This window comes from Lepidochelys olivacea, assembly GCF_965140295.1.
Source record: "Lepidochelys olivacea isolate rLepOli2 genome assembly, chromosome: 1".
Lineage (NCBI taxonomy): Eukaryota > Metazoa > Chordata > Testudines > Cheloniidae > Lepidochelys > Lepidochelys olivacea.
Window position 1 is genome coordinate 218,070,626 of NC_140411.1, and position 20,602 is coordinate 218,091,227.

The window sequence follows — 20,602 nt, forward strand, 5'->3', positions numbered from 1 at the left end:
TTGTTCACCAGACCTTAACACCCCACAAGGAATTTCCCTCCATCTGAAATAGATAGAGATACAAGCTAAACAACACATTCAACTCGCTAGAACGCAAAACCTTCACTTCTGGCGTCAGCAACACTAACATATTTATGGCTGACGCATATAAACTGGCCATAAACTGGTATATGGGACCATGGGGAATATATGAGATTCATCCCTGCTTGCTTAGTACCCTCTTCAAAGCAAGCACTGTGTTTCAGAATCCTGCTGGCAATGCCAGTCTAACCTGCCTTCTCTGGCTTGTCAAATTGGGTTTCAGAGTAGCAGCCGTGTTGTCTGTATCTGCAAAAAGAAAAGGCACCTAAGGTGCCACAAGTACTCCTTTTCTTTTTCCAAATTGGGTTTATAACTGCTGGTGAATCACAGTACTATGCATTAGACTGCTTCCCAGGGTGGTGAACCACCTGTGGTTCATTAATTTTATACTGGTGTAACCCCACTGATTTCACTGGGGTCGCTCCAGATTTACACTGCTACAAGTGAGGAGAGAGTCGGGCATAAGCGCTGAGTCTATGGGTGCTCTGGGGCTCAAGCACCCATGGGAAAAAAAAACAGTGGGGGTGGTCGGCACCCACCAGCCACAGCTTTTCAGCTGAGCTGCCGCTCAGCTGTTTGGCAGCTGGTGTGGAGCCTTGAGGGAGAGGGCAAAGTCAGGGCAGGAAGAGGCAGAGTGAGGGCGGGGCCTTGGTGGGGGGGGTGGAGTGGGGCTGGGCCTTGGGGTGGAGCACCCACTGGGAAAAATAAAAGTCAGTGCCTATGCTGCCAGCTCAACAATACTTAGGGCTACAATGTAGAGGTGGATGGGAGCGTTTTGTGCATGTACGCATGCATGTGTGCACATGCCCCATCTCAACGCTCCCTCTGCTGAAATCCTCACCTCTGCTTCCCTTACCTCTTGGCTGCACTATTCCAACTCCCTTCTCCATGGCCAGCTCATGTTCCCATTCTCAAGACTGCTGAGACCCACATGCACACCATACTCATTTTATGAGTAAAAAGATGTTTTTCCTCACTGCCAGTGCCACAAACTTCTCCAAACTTCCTCTGAGAGCCAAAATGGGCTCTCTCCTTCATCACCTGCAAGGGAGACCCAGCAGGAGAAATTCTGCCCCCAGTGTCTTCACATCTCCCCTCAGTTACACCTGCGCCATGCCACTGACTTCAAATGTCATTGTGGATAGAGTTTGGCCCTGCAACTGGAGCTTAGGCCAAGATTATCCCCAGTGCAGGAAACGGGATAGGAAACCTCCGAACTTCCTCAGGATCATGCCATCGGGGAAGGGTCTGTTCCCTGCCTGCACAACTAAACAGGCCCATGTGATGCACAGATCTTCACAGATCACAGGCACCAGGGCTGTTCCCAGAGAGACCCTCTGTCTTAAGTCATTTCTGATGTCCTGTCAACCCCTCCTTGGCACCGATGGCTGGGGACGGCTCTGAAACTGTTTTAAGGTTGAGACTATTCTGCAATCTGATCCCAACAGGGGAGAAGGGATAAGCCTTAGTAACCAGGAAAGAGGCCACAAGCATGTGATCAGAATCATGACAATTTATTTATAACATTAATTATATGGTGCTGAGGGGTTTTCCTCAGCACTATATCAAACCACTTTGCCAGGGGGAATTGCTGCATGAAGAGATGAGCAGAGAGGATCCAGTAGGGCCCAGAATACAGCTCCGTCACTCACGCATTTTCCTGCTCAACATTAGCTATGATGGGGAAAAGAGAGTGTGAGAGAGTTACAGAGGAATCAATGACTCACAGAGGAGCAGCTTTTCCTCTTGTAGGTCACCTCATTCTGAGCATAGAAGCTGCAGAGACACTGCCCTGCCCAGGCTAGGATTTCTCTGCCACAGTGGCCGGACGTATCCCTAGAATATTCAGGGCTTCAGCCCTGACCCCCTTCCCAGCAGTGTTGAGTCATCCCAACCCTGGAAGATGGTTTTTCATTAATCTGTTTTGCTTTGCAGCCTGTTTAAAAACAGCCCTGATGAGAAGAGGGATGCCAAGCGTGGGTTTTGGAAGGACTTGCTCTTGCTCTGTCCCAGAGACAGGTACAGAAAGCAGAGACTTGTTTTGACTGAGTGGGAGGACGTAATCTTGGGACTAACCAAGCCTGCTGCATCAGACTCAAGGCCTGAATCTGGAACTTGACAAAGCCGGGGAGTTGGCGTTCCCCTCTTCCCTGAGCACCGAGGGGAGCTGGCAGACTACCCCAGGACATGGGGCAAAAGAGAACAGCAACTTTTACAACCCTCCAGACAGGCTGAGAAGACTCAGGCTTGATTTCTGCTCTGTTCTACCTCAGCAGCACTGGGCAGTCTGAAAACCTCACAGTCATCTCTTCATACGCTACCTTTGCTGCAGGGGGCACTGTACTCGGCGATGGCAAATTCATCTGGAAGGCACAAGGGAAGGGAGATGTGATCAGGGCTGTGTGAGACCCAACCAGGACTCCTCACACTTCCACCAGGCCCTCTGCAGAGAGCTGGCACCGCACCAGAGATCTCAGGGAGGAGGGGAGGGAGCCCTCTCTCCAGGGGCACTGGGGAAACTTGCTGGGCTCCATGGGAGGAAGGCAACGGTTACCCCAAGGCTACAGCGCAACAGGCATCTCCAGAGAGTCTGTGCCAGGTGCCCTATGTCCGTTTGCACCTCGTCTGACACACGACCGCCGGGGTTGCTGCTGGGCTCTGGTTTTGTCACCTCAATTTCCTAGCTGGGAACAGATGCATGAATTTGCCTCCTCTGGGTCACCCCCAGAGCTGGGATCTCAGGGCAGGATCTGAATCCAGGACCCTCCCAGATCCCTTTGGCTCTAACCTACCTGGATTAGCATCTTCCCTTTACAGTGCGCGAGGGGTCTGGGGCCTCAGAGACTCCCATGGTGTGAGCATTATGTCAGTGCAGGATGATCCCTAGCATGTAAACTCTGTGTGCCCCACATTCTTATCCTGGAGCAGGTAAACACTCAATCCCATATCCCAGCAGGTTCACTGTGACTCTGAATGCACCTTCTCCCCCCTATGATAGGCCCACAGCCTCCACTGCTGCCAGCCCCACCCGCACACGCACCCGTCTCGTAGTAATCATAGACTTTCACCACCGCCGGCTTCAGGCTCTGCACGGGGAAGTCCTGCTCCACCGCGAAGGAGAAACTCTGAGTCACGTTGCTCACCTGAGAGGGAAACAGACAAGGCACAGGAGGCTCTGAGCTACTTCACCCCCTCCTTCCACATCTCTTCCCCCCATTAGTGCCGCCCATGATCCTGCAGGTCCAGCATCTGCCCCCCTTGGCTGCAGGGGCTGGCAGGGATTCAGGCCCTGAGGGAGGTGGGATGAGCCCCGCCCGACCCCCTGGTACTTGTAGGTATGAGGGCCCTGGCTCTGTGTTGTGGAAGTATAACATTGTATAAGTATAACGTTGTATAAGGGGACATGCTGGATACATTGTATATGAGAGGGCATGCCAAAACATGTTACAAAGTATCTGAGGGAGCACACATAGGGACAGTTAGCTTTTGAATGGAGAAGCAATTAAGACAGAGCCAGCAGGTCTAAGAAGCAGGCATCAGAATGGAAGGTGTGAAGGGCAATTAGTTAAGTTAACTGGAAGCTGTTAAAGGAGATTGTTAAGGCTGGCAGGTAACTGAAGATATGTGACTGGTCTCAGGGATCTCGCAGGGTGGTGACTAAAATCCTTTTCTTCTTTTGTCTGTAACTTCTCTGTAACTTGTTCTCCAAAAAACTGTATAAATTAAGAGACACAAGCCCCACTCGGGGGGCTCACTTCTAAATGTATTAGCAGAGCAGCTTTGCTAATAAAACAGAGTGGTCTGATAAATTGTGAGTCTGAGTCAAACTTTGACAGTGTTGTGGGAGCAGGAAGTGCTGAAGGGAAATGCTGGGGAACAGCAGCTGCTGGGGGGGGGGGATACATAGGTTTGTCTTTCCCAGCTGAGGCTTCGGAGATCCCCTCCCCCCGGGCACTTCTATTGCGGTACATGGGGGTGACTCTTCCTGGCCCATCCCGGCCCCGTGTGGCTTCTCACCTGCTCCATGTAGAGCAGCACATGGTTGGTGCTCAGTTCTGTGCGGTGGATGTGGTGACGTCCTTCCAGCTGCCAGCAGCCAAGGGAGAGAAGCAGGGTGTTACTGAGCTCCCCTTCAAACTACCCCAGAGCCCTAAGGAATGGGATTCTTTCACAAATGCATAGAGTCCAAGGCCAGAAGGGACCATTAGATCATCTAGTCTGACCAATATAACCATGGGTGTAGTTTGGGTACATTGGGGAGTGTTGCCCCACCAAACTGCAATCCTTAGGCAGGTGTGGAATTTGCCCCCTGCAACATGTGCAACCCCGTTGCCTGGACTGGAGCTGCCCCTCCCCCTCTAATACAGAAGTCAAACTACGCCTATGTGTGTAACCCAGGCCAGAGAACTTCCCCAAAAGAATTCCTAGAGCAGATCTTTTAGACGAACATTCAATCTCGATTTTAAAATGGTCAGTGATGGAGAATCATCGGGATCTCTTTCTCCTGGTGATGTAAAGGTGGAGTATGTGTCCCCACCCAGCTGGTGGACTGAGGTGTAAAGTGCACTTGAGGGGCCGGACCCCAATCAAAGGCAGCACCAATTCCAGTATACTCAACCTCAGTCAAACAGACCTAATAGTTCTTCGTCATTCTCTCCACCTTAGACTGGCTAACACTGTTTGCAATGCCAGGGGTCACTGCACAAGGTCTCCATAAGCCCCAGGCTGGAGTCAGACATGGAAGGAGCTGCTGCCTACACGATCTTGCAGCTGGGAAATCTGCAGATGAAAGACTGATCTGAACTGGCCCCTGTGATAGAAGTGGAGTGGGGGCTCTCAGATCCTCCAGGATTCCAGTGGAAAAGAGGAGATGGGCTCCGAGAGACAGAAGACATGGGGGGCCCGACTGCTGGAGATGAGACCAGGCTGCACCCATAATATGAGGGGTCAGGAACTGGAGCCCACTGGGGACCAGATACCCCTCAGGTGGGGCTGAAGGCAAGGAGCTCGGGGTGGGGGGGGGGAGAGGCTATTGCCCATACACAGAATGGGCTATTACCTTCCTCACTGATGACTTCACAGGGATGAATCCTGACAGCATCTTAACGTCAACAATGACCATGTTGGAGACGGGGCGTTTCCCTGTGTAGCTGGGAGACCAAGCGGGAAATGAAACAAGGTTTAATACATCTCAGAACAGAGTTGATACACCTCAACTCTGATTGGCACAGATTGACACTCCCCCGACATGTAGCATCTCCCACCCCACCTGCTTGTCCACCTGCAATCTCCTGGAGTGACTCATCCCCATCCCTAGGGCTCAAAGGCACTGACTCCATGGGATCTCCAGGGCTGGAGCACCCCCAGAAAAAAAGTGATGGGTGCTTAGCACCCACCAGCAGCCCCCCCCCCAGTGCCTCTCCCTCCCCCAGCACCTCCTGCCAGCCTCAATTAGCTGTTCTGAAGCATGCAGGAGGAGCTTGAGGGAGCATGTGAAGCAAGGGTGGGGCGCGCTTGGGGAGGGGGTGGAATGGGGTGGGAAGAGGTGGGGCGGGGGGCGTGATGGGGGTGGGAAGAGGCCAGGTGGTGGTGGGGCCTTCAGGGAAGGGGTGGAATGGGGGCAGAGCCTGGGGGAGGAGCACCCCCTGGCACATTAGAAAGTCGGCATCAAAGCTAGGGCTGCTCCGGAAGGCCTGGGCCTTTGAGGGGAGTTACCTGATGTTTATGGTGATGCTAAAAGTCCTGTAGACCTGGGGGCTGTCACACGTCTCGGGGACCGCGTGCACCTCCAGCGCGAACGGTGCCTCTTCTGGCTTGGGGAGCACATTGTACCTCAGGCTGGTCTGGAAGAGAATACACCATTCTATGTGGGCCTGTGCGTATCTCCTCTCTGATTATCTCCTCTGCCTCCTTCCCCCGGTCCATCTCATTCCCTCCTTTGTCTTCTCTCTCTCTCCTTCCTCCTCTCACTAGCTCCCTGTCATAAATATAAAGGGAAGGGTAACCACCTTTCTGCATACAGTGCTATAAAATCCCTCCTGGCCAGAGGCAAAACCCTTTCACCTGTAAAGGGTTAAGAAGCTAAGATAACCTCGCTGGCACCTGACCAAAATGACCAATGAGGAGACAAGATACTTTCAAATCTGGAGGGCGGGGGGACAAAGGGTTGGTCTGTCTGTGTGATGCTTTTGCCGGGAACAGATCAGGAATGCAGCCTCACAACTCCTGTTAAGTTAATAAGTAATCTAGCTAGAAATGCGTTAGATTTCCTTTTGTTTAATGGCTGGTAAAATAAGCTGTGCTGGATGGAATGTATATTCCTGTTTTTGTGTCTTTTTGTAACTTAAGGTTTTGCCTAGAGGGATTCTCTCTGTTTTGAATCTGATTACCCTGTAAGGTATTTACCATCCTGATTTTACAGAGGTGACTCTTTTACCTTTTCTTTAATTAAAATTCTTCTTTTAAGAACCTGATTGATTTTTCATTGTTCTTAAGATCCAAGTGTTTGGGTCTGTGTTCACCTGTACAAATTGGTGAGGATTCTTATCAAGCCTTCCTCAGGAAAGGGGGTGTAGGCCTTGGGGGAATATTTTTGGGGAAGACTTCTCCAAGTGGGCTCTTTCCCTGGTCTTTGTGTAAGACGCTTGGTGGTGGCAGCATATGGTTCAAAGACAAGCCAAAGTTTGTACCTTGGGGAAGTTTTTAACCTAAGCTGGTTAGAATAAGCTTAGGGGGTCTTTCATGCAGGTCCCCACATCTGTACCCTAGAGTTCAGAGTGGGGAAGGAACCTTGACACTCCCCATTCCCTAACTCTGGCCGTTCTCTCTCCTCACACCTTTTCCTATTTTCTCATCCTCATCCCCATCTCTTTCTCCCTTCCCTCCCCTACCCATCTCACCTCACCCTGCTATCTCCAATAGGAATGAGATGGGCTTCCCTCAGCAGCAGCCTCTCCCTCTCCACCTGCCCCAGAGCCCCATACCTGCACGTAGACACATCCTTCTCCTGTCACCCCCATGCTGTAGTCCCCTGGCACCTCTGGCAGTGCCATACGCTGGAGCAGCAGACGGTTTGTGTGATCCACCTGGAACTGGGCCTGGAAGTTCCCTGTGGACTGCAGGGTCACTGTGGACGCTCCTCCGCTCTTGGTGTAAGTAGAGGCTCCGTATTGGGACAGGGCCTGGAGTGCCACCACTGTGTCCTGACAGACAAGAGATGGGCCAAGGTGCCCAAGGGAATGAATGAGCCATTTCTATGGGCCTGGAGCCCCTACCACACCGGCTCCTCCCACACAGCACTGCCCTGCTCAGAAAGGTCGGCTTTTCCCATTTCCACCCATCACTCCCAGAAGCCATTCACCTATTCCCTGGGCCCAGACCCTCAAAGGTATTTAAGCACCTTTCTCCCACTGAAAGCAGCCAAGTGTCTAAGTACCTTTCGGAATGTAGGCCTTGGGATTTCTGACACTCCACCACAGGGAGCTGAAGGAAGAAGCCACCCACCCTCCTGTGAAGGACCAACCTGAAGGGACAACTGAGGGCAGACAGATAACAGAGGCAGATGCACCCACATGCCTCAGCAGCAGGAAACCAGAATTACAACCCTACTGTGTTAACCAAATCCCTCCATGAAGTAGTCTTCCAGAGGGCAACACTTTGTGCACTGTCTTCAAGAGGGATATGTTTTGGGCTGCCTTTAATCAGGTGGCACTTTCTGGTTCTACATCACTCGGGATGGTGCCCCCACCCCACCAAGGTGTGTCTGGCAGTGACTGGCTGCTGCTGCTTCTCTGGGAAGGCCTCAGCTCCCAAGCTGGATTGGCCGGGCTGGATGGGGTCAGTGCTGGGGGGAGCTGGGGAAAGCTCATAGATGCTCAGGGCGACAAGTCTGCCCTCTGTACACAAGAGCATCACTTGTCCAGTCTCCTGCCTCATTAGCCTGCTAAGGCCTGTGGGGATCCGATGTAGCCATACTCCATGCTGTGACTATCCCATGATCTAAACCCCTCAGAAACAGAGGTTCTCTAAACCCTGCAGCGAGGGCACTGTCGCCCCATCCCCCTCCCCAGGAGACGTCTGTCTCCTTTCCAGTGCTGGGTTATTCGTCCTTCTCTGGCAACCTGATATATATATCTCCTGCCTCCCCCTCCTGCCCTGGGTGTCTGAGGCTGGCGAGAGGAACCACTCACCTGGGTGGAGGAGAAGCCCCCGTTGGGATTCTGCTGCTTGCTGATCCACTTTGCAATTTGAGCTGCTAATGACAGGTCTCCTTGGGATGGTGCCGGCTGTGCGGTGAGGTAAGCAAGGAGCACGTAGGACGTCATCTCCACCTCAGCGGAGGGAGCACGGGGGTGATAGAAGGGGAGATCGGCCTCTGGCTGCTTTCCGGGCCTCTGCCAGTGAACGGAGCCATCTGCAGTGGGAGAAGGGAGAGGGAGGAGAAAAGGAAGTGTTTATTACCGAATATCTGGCTGTTGCCAAGAGGGTTACTGACATACCATCACTGAGGATGGAGAATGGAGTCCCAACCCTTGCTGGGCATGTCAATACAAAGCATAAAGATATTAATAATCCCTCTAGTGGGTTGATACATTCCTGGTGTGGAAACTCTCAGTGACTAATTAGATTGCTGCACCTGTGCCTGTGTCTCCCACATTTTATGAAGTCAGATCCCAAGAATGGCCAGTGCCAGGGTTTTTAAGGCTCATTGATCTAAAATGTGTGAAGAGGCTAAATAATCCCGACCTGCCGCAGTACAGACTGAAGGTTATAGCAATAACAATCTAACCCTTCTCCTGCCACGCTGCGTAAGGCCAGTGGGCCAGGATGCAGAAGAAGGGCCAATAAACAGCTCTCACCCTCTTTCACAGCTTCCTTGTCAAGTGAGTCCAACAGTGCCCTGCGCTTCTCCTCCTTCCTTGCCAGGGTGAAGGCGTAGGCCATCAGTGCCTTCGTGTACACATGCTTTCCTCCCTGGTCTGTGGCCGTCTCCAGGCAGAATAAAGCACTACGGACCATAGAGTGCTGCAGGGAGCATAGAGGGGAAACAATCAGTGTTTGCAATGTGATGATACGAGCTAGGCTTTGGGCACTGCCTATGCAGGCTGTCATCTCATGGCCACAGAGCACAGCTGGATTTAAATAAGAGGTGCAGTGGATCTAACATAACACAGATGCTGGCAATGGGATGAGTGACTGTTTGACACCCGTCACTTGCATGGTCCCAGTGAACTCAGGCTCTTGTAGTAATTTGGTCACCCCATCACTGAGGGCCACCGAGCACAGAAATGTGGCTTTAATGTGTCTAGCTGAGACTGCCTCAGCAATTACAAAAATCACATTCCTGCCTTCCATGGGGTAGCCATGTTAGATACGAGGCCTTCACAACTTGGAGAAATTAAGGTCATCTGAGGTGTCTAGGGCTATTTATTGAATTTTAACCAAGAAAATATGTGGAAGACAAATGAAACAGACTCTGCCATGGATAGCAATGGGCCAACAGCTGTCAACTAGTCTACAATCCCTCCTAGTCATTCATCCAGTGGAAAGCATGACTAGACCCCTAGTATGTTTACAGAGACTATATAAAACGAACAGGAATAATGAAGAAGGGAGTAGCCACGCTGTCAGGCTGGAAAGCTTCCATTGGTCAGACCCATCTGAGCTGCAGCCAGACACACAGGAGACAGCGACTGAGCGCTACAGCTTTTTGTGACATGACTTCTGGAGTCTTTATTTTTTTTTAAATACGTACCAGAGCCAGAGCCAAAGCCTTTCCAAACTGTTTTTTTCCCTTCTTTCCTTAGAGGTCCCTTTATCAGGGCAGCAGGCTGCCACTATCAGGACTCGGCTGGATATAGGGAATGTGGGAGAGGGGAGGCTGCTGACCCAGGGGTACTCATGAAGGGGACTTCGTGCGTGTGAGTACGTACAGTGATGGGCAGAGGAATCTCCAGCAGTGCGATGGTGATGTAGGCAGAGAGCATGACCTCATCATCCACCCCGCCCTGCAGGGAACCACAGAGAGAGACATTAACCCCATGCAGCACCCAAAGCCTTTTCTCCTCTGGGCCCTGCACCACAGGAGCTCTCTACATACTACATCCTCATCCCCTTTATCTGCCCACTTTTGCCATGCCCCATGATAGCTCTCCCAAATGGGTATGTCCACACTGCAGCTGAGAACGTGCTTCCTAGCAAGGCAAACATGCACACACTAGCCCCGGCCAGGCTGGCACACTAACAAAAGCAGTGTGGCCACGGGCGGCAGCTCTGTCTGGCTGCCCAAATACAGTCATGCTCAAGCTTGGAGTATGTATTTGGGCAACTAGCCTGAGCTGCCATGGCCACACATGGCCACACTGCTATTTTCTGTCTACTGTGGTGGGAAGTCCACTCCCAGCTGCCGTGTAGACACCCTCTGTGTTTCTGTCCCCATTTACCTCCCATGGTAGTTACCATGGATCTGCCCTCTCCTTTCTCCTCCCCATAGTAGGTCCCATGTACAGTACAGTATCTGCCCATCCGTATCTCCATGGTAGTTCCCAGGCCCATGTCATCCCCTTCTCCTCCCACCCTGGTCCCATGTGCTGAAGTGTCTGAACTGTTCCCATGCGAAGTTGCAGCTCTCTCCATGGCACTGGAATCCTGTATGAGGCCCATGGGAAGCCGGCTGGGTGGATACATCACCTTTATGGCATTGTTAAGGAGCATCCCAGAGCTGCGGAAACAGCCATTGTCCTTCTGCTTGCCAGCGAGCCAGGCCAGAGCATCCTGGATGTGCTTCTCCTCGATGAAGACATGAGAGCGGGCCTGCGCAAAGGACTTGAGCACGAAGGCCGTCAGCCTGCAACAGAGAGCGGGCAGCAGTGAGAGCTCCCTCCCATGCCCTGTGCTCGCTGGAGGAGACAGGGTCCTGGGGCATCACCAGCCTGAGGGGAAGCAACAGGGCCCAGAGAGCTGGTGGCCATGGGGCAGAGAGCATGAATACATTGCCTCCACCTTCATACACCTCCACAGTCTCCTTCACACTGATTTCAGGTTCCAGTTCAAGCTCTCTCTTCCTGTTTATAAAACCCTCCCTGGACACAACCAGTCTCTCAAACTTATGGGCCCTCTTCATGCTAAATGCAGCTCTTATAGTAGAGGGTCACAGGGTTGCAAATGTTGAATCTATATTTAAACAGAGCTCCATGAGAGATCCAAGGAATTATACACCAGTTTGCCTGTACTTGGTAAACTAGTCAAAATGACAATTAAAAATAGAATAATAAAAGACTCAGAAGATTATGATCTGATGGGGTCTAACCAGCATGGCTTCTGCAAAGGAAAATTGTGTCTTACTAATCTCTTAGAATTCCCTGAACATGTCAATAAAGCACTGAATGAAAGAGAACTGATTGACATAATTTCTTTAGTAGTCTCTTATGAAAGACCTTCTCAAATGCCTTTTGTAAAGTCTAAATGAATTGAATAATCATGGGATGAGAGTCAAAGTGTTGTCATGGATCAGAAATTGGTTCAGGGATAGAAAACAAAGATTAGGATTAAATGATCAGTTTCATCACAGCACAAGGCTAACAGTGGGGTGCTGCAAGGTTCAGAACTAGGACTGGTGTTGTTCAATATACCTATTAATGATCTTGATAATGGGCAATCAATGGCATAGCAATTCCTATGGTTCTCTCTAGCACCAGGATGTTCTCTACCTCTAACCCAGTTCCACCACTATGGGTACGAGAGTCTGCTCCTCTGCAGCTCCCTCTCTGGAACAGCCTCCCCTGGATCTCTCCATCTTTTTTCAAAAATGATCTGAAACCATCCCATCCCCTTTGCCTCTTCAGTTCTCTCTCTCCTCAGGCCCAGTGGGAACAGGTGCTTTTTATACACAGCAGGCTGATGAAGCCTATTCCCTTTGGTGTGATCTATGCCAAGGGACTGTGAAAGATCCAGCGAGCCCTCAAGCCTTTAACAGCATCACCAGTTGACTAACATTTAACATTTCCTTCATAACTATATACCAGAGGAGATTTAGGGGAGGCGTGACTGGCAAGACATCTCACCAGGTATTCCCCGGCTGCCTGAAATGCTCCCCAAATGTGCTGTAAGAGCCATCCAGGTGCTTGTAATTCAGCTGCCTCTGATAACCTGAAATGGAGAGTTAAAGCAGGATTTATAGATCAGAAAAAACACCGTAGGGGTTGAGAGAGCAGCTCACCAGCTCAGCCAGTAAAGGGGCTGCTAGGTACAGGAGTAGACCTGATGTGTACCAGCCAGCACCTGTACACAAACATACACGTCTCCATCCCACAAGCTAGTCAGCAGAGGGAACTGACATACAACACATGGGCAGCACCATCGCACTCCAGTAGAGGGAGTACCCCACATTCTGGTTAGCTAGAGCATCCAGGCTGAGAAGCCATTTCACCTGGCTACTGTGTGCAGTGTTTCCACACTATAGGGGTGATTCATAGGATGGACACAGCGGCCAGTAGCTCTCGTGGGGCAATGGGTGCGCATAACAACAGTGCTCAGACAATTGACAATAGTGAGCCAAGAGCGTGTCAAATGGGGACCCCAGATACACAACCCAGTCCATCTGTCCTCAGCTGAGGGAAGCTCTCTCTGCCAGTCAGGCAGAAGCAGAAAGCTCCCAGCACAACCTTGGAAGGGAGCAAGTGAAGAAACAAAAGCCCCGTCCCTCCTCACCACTGACTAAGTATCCGATGGCCTTGGATTTGGTCTCCTCGCTCAGCTGCCCTGTCTTATTCAGATAGTCCAGGACGTAGATGTTGGGGGCAAACAGGACCATGTTCTGCTCCCCGCAGCCGAAGGGCATCTGGAGAAGCTGCTGCAGGTTCTGCATGGCTGTGCCCAGGATATCGCCTGGAGGTGGAGACACAGGGAGTGAGTGTCGCACAGAGGTGGCCTGCGGAGGCAGAGTGCACCGCAGAGCACAGGCAGTAACAGGTGAGAGAGAAGGACAGAGGGAAAAACAGGGCAGAGCCATATCCTGAAAGAGGAAACACAGAGTGAGAGAATGGGGAGAAGGAAGGGTAGGAGGATGGCTGGTATAGGAATAGGGATACTTAGACAGAAAGGCCAACACACAGGGAGACTGATAAAGGGTGGTCAGGGAAAGGAGAACAGGAACAGGAAAAGAGACAAGAAGAGATGAATGGAGAGATGATGGGGACACTGATGAAGGGAGTGAGTAGCTGACCAGGTGGAAAGGCTGGCACGGCAGGCAGACAAGGAGCAGTGGCCGCAGCTGCCAGGGGAGGTCCTTTCTGAGTTGCTGCACTCACCCAGCACTGTCACATAGGCTCTGGCAGAGCCCTGCACCACGTTCGGTGGAAGCTTCAGGGAAATCTTCCCTGCTTCTGAATTTCCTGAGGGAAAAGATCAGACAGATAGGATAAAATAAAATGCCCCCATGCTCAGCAGTGAATGGGTCCCAGAGCAGAACCTGGAACGCCGCCTTCCACCCATCCCCTGCGTGGGGAATCCCTGCTTTCAACAGCTCCATTCCTCCTAACTGGACAGTAAGACCCCCAACTGTACCCTCTGGCTTGGAGTTCTCTGACCCATGGGGAAAACTCAGCTCTTTCTATGGAGTGAGGTGCCACCATATGGCCAGATGGGAAACTGCCATCTCCAGTTCTTTGGCCTTTCCTGTTTGCTGGCAATTACAGATGGTAGAATCCAGTTTGTAATTTCATTCCATAGAATAAGAGATTAGAGATGGAAAAGTCCTATTAAAACCCCTTTAAGCCCATCCCCCGGGGACTTGGGCCAGGATTGCTCATGCAGTCTATTCTCCTGGGCTTTGTCAAGCTCTAGATCTCAATGTTTCAAGCAATGTCCTCATGATTAGGAAATGTGTCTTGACTCGCCACACAGAAACATCCCCACCATTGCTTAGTCTCTATCCTGACACCCCAAGTTCTCACCTCACCCTCAGAGCCTCCCAAACAATCCCACTCCCTCCTTGGGGCTGTCACTCTTCATCCACTGGCAAAGGGCATAGATGAAGAAGCAGCAGAAAGGTCCTTACCATTTGCACAGAGCAGAGAGTTGAAGGTTGCTTCCGTCTCAGTCCCTTCGGGCTTGGGAAGGGAAGGAAAATAAGAAAGGTGAGAAGCTGCAGATAGACTGAACATCTGGCATCAGGAACAAAGTTTGTGTGGGGACAGGGTGGGGAAACTTCAGAAAGGGACAGAGAGGCAGCAGGAGAGGTGGGGAGAAGAGAGAGTTCAACAAAAATGGACAATGAATGAAGACAGAGAGAAATGTAAAGGGCCAAGTGGGTGAATTAGAGAAAGAGCGAGATTTGCAAATTTCCATGGACTGATGCTTGTAGACTCATAAAATAATAATCTGTTATAATAAAATAAAAACCAGCTACAAATAAGTTATTGTCTCTTCACACCCAGGGGAAGAATAGTGCAGCTCTATCGCATGGGTTACTCGTTACCTGTAGCACACTGTGCAAGATGGTACCTTAATGCCCCTATAACAGAGAGGACATGCACTATGTGTCATTGCTAACATCAGGTGATGCAATAAGTTAAAGACAACTTACTACATAGTGGAATATCAGCAATTCTACACACTGTAATGCTGCAGATTTTCTCTCTCCATTTAAGGACAGCAATAGGGTACATGGATAATAGGAAGGGACGATATTACACATTATTATAACTGATGTTACAGTTGGTATCATGAAATGTCATTAGTTATCGTTGCTTTTTCATGACACACGGAGAGGCTATGCAGCTTTATGTATCATTTCTTACTGATTATAGGTGCTGTATAATGAGCTATTGCTTTCCTGCAAAGGTGAGGGTATGCAGCATTACCCTGTGCTATTTCATTTCACTGTGTAATGTCAGCAACCATTGCTGCCCTAGAAAGAGAGAGGTTATGCAATGTTACCATGTTATGCTTATTTGGCACACTATGCAATGTTTTTTCTGTAAGAGAATATACAGTATTGTATCTTATAGTGGGTGGGATTTTCCAAAGCACACCTAATTCCCCTAGGTGCTTTGAATCTCCCACCCATGTGCTTCTGTTAGGCTATATAGCAAGTTGTCACAGCTACCCGATGCCGACAGGGACAGCATGTTAACCAGTGAGTCTGAGGGCTCCTCCATCTCCTCTGCCTGGAGGTGGAGGCTTGCTGCCACCCTCTTTAAGAGTTCTTGATGGGCCCTGAAGTCCTATAACAGAGGAGGCATGGACAGTTATAGTGTCACAACTCTGTAAGTTATTACCGTTTTCCTAATCTACACAGAGCATCATAGCACAGCTTTTTGCCTACATCACACTGTGTGAAAACTTACCACTTCTCTATACCGCAGGGAGTAAGCAGCCCACATACCTCCACTAACAGCTGTTTGATCACTGTATCCTTCCGTCCTGTCTCAGGGAGCACTGCTACCTCGTTCCCACAGGACAGCTCCGTCTCCAGGGCCTCTGCACTCACCGAGAAATTCACAGTCCCTGGAACAAAGAGGGATAAGGGTTCTGCCAGGCACTGCAGCTACAGGGGTGTCAATGTCATTTCCATGGTGCTCCACTCTTCAGCACCATTGATTACATGGAAGCCTCTCTGTAGAGGGAGAGCTCATGTCATATCTCATGTAGGCCTGGTCTCCACTACAAACTTAGGTTGAGGTAAGGCAGCTTATGTCAACCTAGTTGTGCATGTGTCTACATTTCAGTTTGGTTCCTACCGACGTAAGTGCCCGGTTACACCGACCTAATAACATCGCCACCCCGAGAGACATAGAGCCAAGTTCGATGTGCTTAGGTCAACGCAGTGATAGTGCAAACACTCCATTACTTATGTTGACAGTTACTGTCCTCCAGCAGCTGTCCCACAATGCCCCACGCTGGCTGCTCTGGTCACCATTGTGAACTCTGCTGGCCAGGGGTCACAGAAACCAGAAGCCTTCCCCCCCCCCCCACAACACACACACACTCTTTGAAGCCCTGCAAATTTTTGAAATTCCTTTTCCTGGGTGCCCGGCTTAGTGGGCACACCTAGCAACTCTCCCTTGTCGAGTGCAACTGCCCAGCTGACCATGTTTGCACTTCAGACATGTTCCTGCCTGGAACAGACAGGAGAGATCGGCTCTCCTGGGCCTGGCGGGAGAAGAGGCTGCACAGGCACAGCTATGGACCAAGCATAGGAACATGGATATCTATGAGCAGATATTATGCAAGACACAGCATTGGGCTATTTTCCTCACTGAGGTCCCATCTGTGAGTGAACAATGCCAGTGCCCCTTCCAATGACCAAAAGGACATTCAACTGTCATTCTGCACCTGCTGAGCCTCTCGCTGAAATATTCCTTGGTGCTGTCGAGGTGGCCGGTGTATGGCTTCATGAGACAAGGGAGCAAGGGTTAGGTTGTGTCGCCCAGGATCACAACTGGCATTTCAGCATTGCCACTTGTAATCCGCCAGTCAGGAAAGAAAGTCCCTGCTTGCAGCTTTCTGAACAGTTCTGTGTTCTTAAAGATGCGAACGTCATGCACCTTCCCTGACTGATGTCAGTGATCCACCAACACCTGAATAACCACAGAAAAGTAGCCTCTTTTGTTGATGTACTCTGAGGCAAGGTGGTCTGGTGCCAAAAGTGGGATGTGTGTGCCATCTGTCACCCCACTGCAGTTTGGGAACCCCATTGCTGCAAATCCATCCATCAAGCTCCTGCACATTGCTGAGAATCACAGTCCTGCATAGCAGGGGGCGATCAATGGCCTTTCATACTTGCATGACAACAGCCCCTGCAGTGAATTTCTTGACTCCAAAGTGATTCTCAACTGACTGATAGCAATTTGGCATAGCTCGTTTCTACATTGCGATCATCACTTGCTTCTCCATTGTTAATGTAACTCTCATTTTGACAAGTGGCAGTGGAATACCTATCCATGGGGCACCACACTCTGCATCGATACAAGCACACCTGGGGAAGTACACGCATCTCTGACACAAGGAGCCAGGTATGCATGCATACAAGTAATGTGCTAACTGAGGCAGCTGTATGCCGATGTAACTTGAGTCAACATAAGTTTGTAGTGTAGACATGGTAGTAGTATCTTAGACCATGCCTCCACTGGGTTTTTCACACAGATATAGCTGCACCAAAGCAAACCCTGAGAACAGCCCTGCTTCCCTGGTGTGAAAAGTGACTCACCACAGTGAAGAAGGACTGTTCTAAGGGTTTGCTCTGGTGCAGCTACATCTGTGTGAAAAACACCAGTGCAGGCATGGTCTGACAAGGATTCTCACAACAAAATTTTTGGTGGCCTCAGAGTACAGCCACCAACTCTTGCTGGTGGCTACTCTGACACTCTCATTTCAAACCAGGGCATGTGGCACTAGTGCAAGTCACAGGTTACACCAGATAGTATGTCTACACTAAGAGTTTGTTCTGGTGCTGCTACATCAATGAAGCTACAATCATGAAAAAAACAAAAAAACAGTGCAGAAAAGACATGAGGATCACTCTGCAGCAGCCTTCCCAGTCCTGGCAGGAATTGGGCAAGATGGATAGGAGTGCAGGGAGTAATGGATCTGATTTCTGGCTGAGGACAATGGCCTCTGTTACACAGGACTAAAGGGTCATTATAGCCCCTTCAGGCCTTAGAATCTATGAATCTATGATTCTATCCATAGAGCCTTGGCTGAGTCAAGCAAACAGTTAATGCTCCCATTTAGCCCATCAGGGCCATGAGGGGAAGCAATAATTAAATTCTCCATCAGATCCACAAATTACTTAACAGGGTCAGCACACTTATTCCAGATGTGCTCACCTGAGATGTTTCCCAGGAAATGGTCTTAGCCTAATAACAGTGAATGGCAATGACAGCTGCTGAATCAGGATAGTATTTAAAAAAATTCTGCTCCTTGGGGATGCAATTGGCTAGTACCAAGGAGTTAAGTGGAGAGTAGTCAGGAGTTTATTAAGGGCATGTCTACACTACAAAATTAAGTAGACCTAAATTAGGTCAACATGCAGCCACGGCAGTAATTAAATCCGTTTTGAATGTCCACACTATGCTCCTTGTATCGGCAGTGCACATCCTCACTAACAGTGCCTGAATTGAGGGCAGCAAGCAGTGCACCCTGGGTAAGTATTCCACTGTGCAACTCACAACCATCTAGCACAGGGTATTTTGGGAAGGGTTTGCAATGCATCATGGGGGCAAAAAAGTCGTGCAGGAGTGATTAGAAACATGGTTTCAACATCCCATGATGCAATTTTCTCCATCCCATAATAATATCTGCATCCCATAATGTTTTGCGCCTCTTTTCAAAAACACCGCAAACCTGCGCATCCGCCATCTCTGTGAGAAGCATGGATCCTGCAGAGCTCTGCACTATTGTGATGAGCATTGTGAACACAACACGCCTGATCCTGCAGCATTTCCGGAGCCTCAAGAGGAGCATTGGGGAATATGACGATTCCTTGCAGGCTAGCTTGTTGTGAACCATGGAAAGAAACAATTCAAGGTTGTTGTTGGCAGTCATGGAGCAGCTGCAGATGGTGGAGCACTGTTTCTGGGCCTGAGAAACAAGCACTGACTGGTGGGAACACAACATTTTGTAGGTATGGCATGACGAGCAATGGCTGCAGAACTTGTGGATGTGCAAGGCCACTTTCCTGGAACTGTGTGCAGAGCTCGCCCCAGCTCTCCAGCACATTGACACCAAAATGAGAGCTGCACAGAGTGGTGATCACTGTGTGGAAGCTTGCAACACTAGATTGCTACCTATCAGTTGGGAATCAATTTGGAGTTGGGAAATCCACCATGGGAAGTTGCTGTCATGCAAGTGTGCAGGGCCATTAATTGTTTCCTGCTACACAAGACTATGACTCTCAGCGGTGTGCCGGACACAGTGGATGGTTTTGCAGCAATAGGGTTCCTGATCTGCAGTGAGACAACAGATGGTACACATATCCCTATTTTGGCACCAGACCACCTTGCCAGAGTACACCAAAAGAAAGGGCTACTTTTCTATGGTAATACAAGTTGTCGTGGATCACTAGGAACGTTTTACTAACATCAACATGGGATGGTCAGGGAAGGTGCAGGACACATGCAGAAAGCTGCAAGCAAGGACTTTCTTTCCAGAACAGAGGATTACCAATGGGGATTTTGAAATGCCAATAGTGATCCTGGGAAATCCAGCCTACACTTTACTCCCCTGGCTCACAAAGCCATACACTGGCTACCCCAACAGCAGCAAGGAGTGCTTCAATCACAGGCTCAGCAGGTGCAGAATGATAGTTGAATGTGCCTTTGGCCACCTGAAAGGCTGCTGGCGCTGTCTACTCAAGAGATTAGACCTCAGTGAAAAAAATATCCCCATAGTTGTAGGTGATTGCTGTGCACTTCATATCTGTGAAGCAAAGAGGGAGATATTTCCACTGGGATGGAGGGTGGAGGTGGAATGGCTGTCTGCTGATTTTGAGCAGCCAGATACTAGGGCTATAATAAGAGCTCAACGGGGAGCTAGACACCTCAGGGAGGCTTTGAGAAATGCTAAGCTTTGATTCATTACTAACAAAGCTGCCAAATGAAGAATGAAAGAAGAAACAAAGATCAAATAAAGGAGAAAGGTAACGAATCTCATTGTCACACTTGTATTTGTATTCAGTGGAGAGATGAGCTCAAACCACAAAGCTGAATCCAGATCTGAACTGGATTTCAGATACCTCAGAGTTCAAAGCTCTTTTGGATCAGTGGATTGGCTTCATGCCCTTCTCTAAATCAGCACAGGATTTTACAACAATTTAAGTCCTTTCAGATGGGCTCTTCTCTTAGTAAGGATGGCCATTTAACCAGAACTTTAAGTTTTCTATGGGGTGTCTCAACTAAGTGGTTTCTCCACTATGTGATATGGGCAGGGGTGAAGCAGATGGGTGATAACTGTATTTCAGGCTTCCAGTCTCAGCACAAATCACCCTCATTCTGGATGACTGTCCTGGCCCATGTGAGAACCAAGGACTATAACCTGCTTTTCTTGCTGAAAGAAGAGACCCAGCCAGCTCTCATCTTTTACTGGTGTGTTAGAGAGGAGTATGTGGGTGGAGGTCCTCACTGAACAGACAAGTGTCTTTTGAATGGAGGGGTCCAACAGCTGAAAACCATTTAGGGTTCTCTGTCTTGTCTGAGGAGGAGCTTTATCACTCCCCAACCAAGGACTGAAGTAAAACACCCCAAAGAAGTGTCTTGGGGAAGTTGAATCCCCTACCAAGAGATTTTTGAGCTACCAGGTCCCTGCCCCCTGAGGTTTCTGTGCCACTCCATCCAGCCCCAAAGATATCAGAGCTATAATGCTTCTTACCCAGAGATTTTGGGGTCACAGCCCAGGACACGGTTTTTCTTCCATTCGCACAGAGACAATAAGAGTCCTCTTCCTTCTCCACGGGGGTAGCTCGGAAGTCAGCAGATGGAGCCAGTGAGATGTTGACCTGTCAATTGTCCAGAGACGTGTCATC

The 20,602-nt window shown here is 49.9% G+C and overlaps 1 protein-coding gene across 1 annotated transcript in view; it reads right to left on the reverse strand.

Annotated features, from left to right (window-relative positions):
- Positions 1–1,579: 1,579 nt before the first annotated feature.
- Positions 1,580–20,602, reverse strand: part of LOC311525747 (alpha-2-macroglobulin-like) — a 45,320-nt gene continuing 26,297 nt past the window's right edge. The window contains exons 21-37 of the mRNA XM_084638086.1: positions 20,449–20,575; positions 15,467–15,588; positions 14,138–14,189; positions 13,389–13,472; positions 12,790–12,966; positions 12,144–12,228; positions 10,771–10,927; positions 10,014–10,088; positions 8,940–9,105; positions 8,271–8,494; positions 7,065–7,283; positions 5,797–5,924; positions 5,141–5,231; positions 4,099–4,167; positions 3,122–3,224; positions 2,403–2,444; positions 1,580–1,755 (exon numbers count right to left, since the gene is read on the reverse strand). Of these exons, the coding sequence (XP_084494212.1) occupies positions 1,730–1,755; positions 2,403–2,444; positions 3,122–3,224; positions 4,099–4,167; positions 5,141–5,231; positions 5,797–5,924; positions 7,065–7,283; positions 8,271–8,494; positions 8,940–9,105; positions 10,014–10,088; positions 10,771–10,927; positions 12,144–12,228; positions 12,790–12,966; positions 13,389–13,472; positions 14,138–14,189; positions 15,467–15,588; positions 20,449–20,575 (1,947 nt within the window). The 3' untranslated portion in view covers positions 1,580–1,729. The remainder of the gene's footprint in view (positions 1,756–2,402; positions 2,445–3,121; positions 3,225–4,098; positions 4,168–5,140; positions 5,232–5,796; positions 5,925–7,064; positions 7,284–8,270; positions 8,495–8,939; positions 9,106–10,013; positions 10,089–10,770; positions 10,928–12,143; positions 12,229–12,789; positions 12,967–13,388; positions 13,473–14,137; positions 14,190–15,466; positions 15,589–20,448; positions 20,576–20,602) is intronic.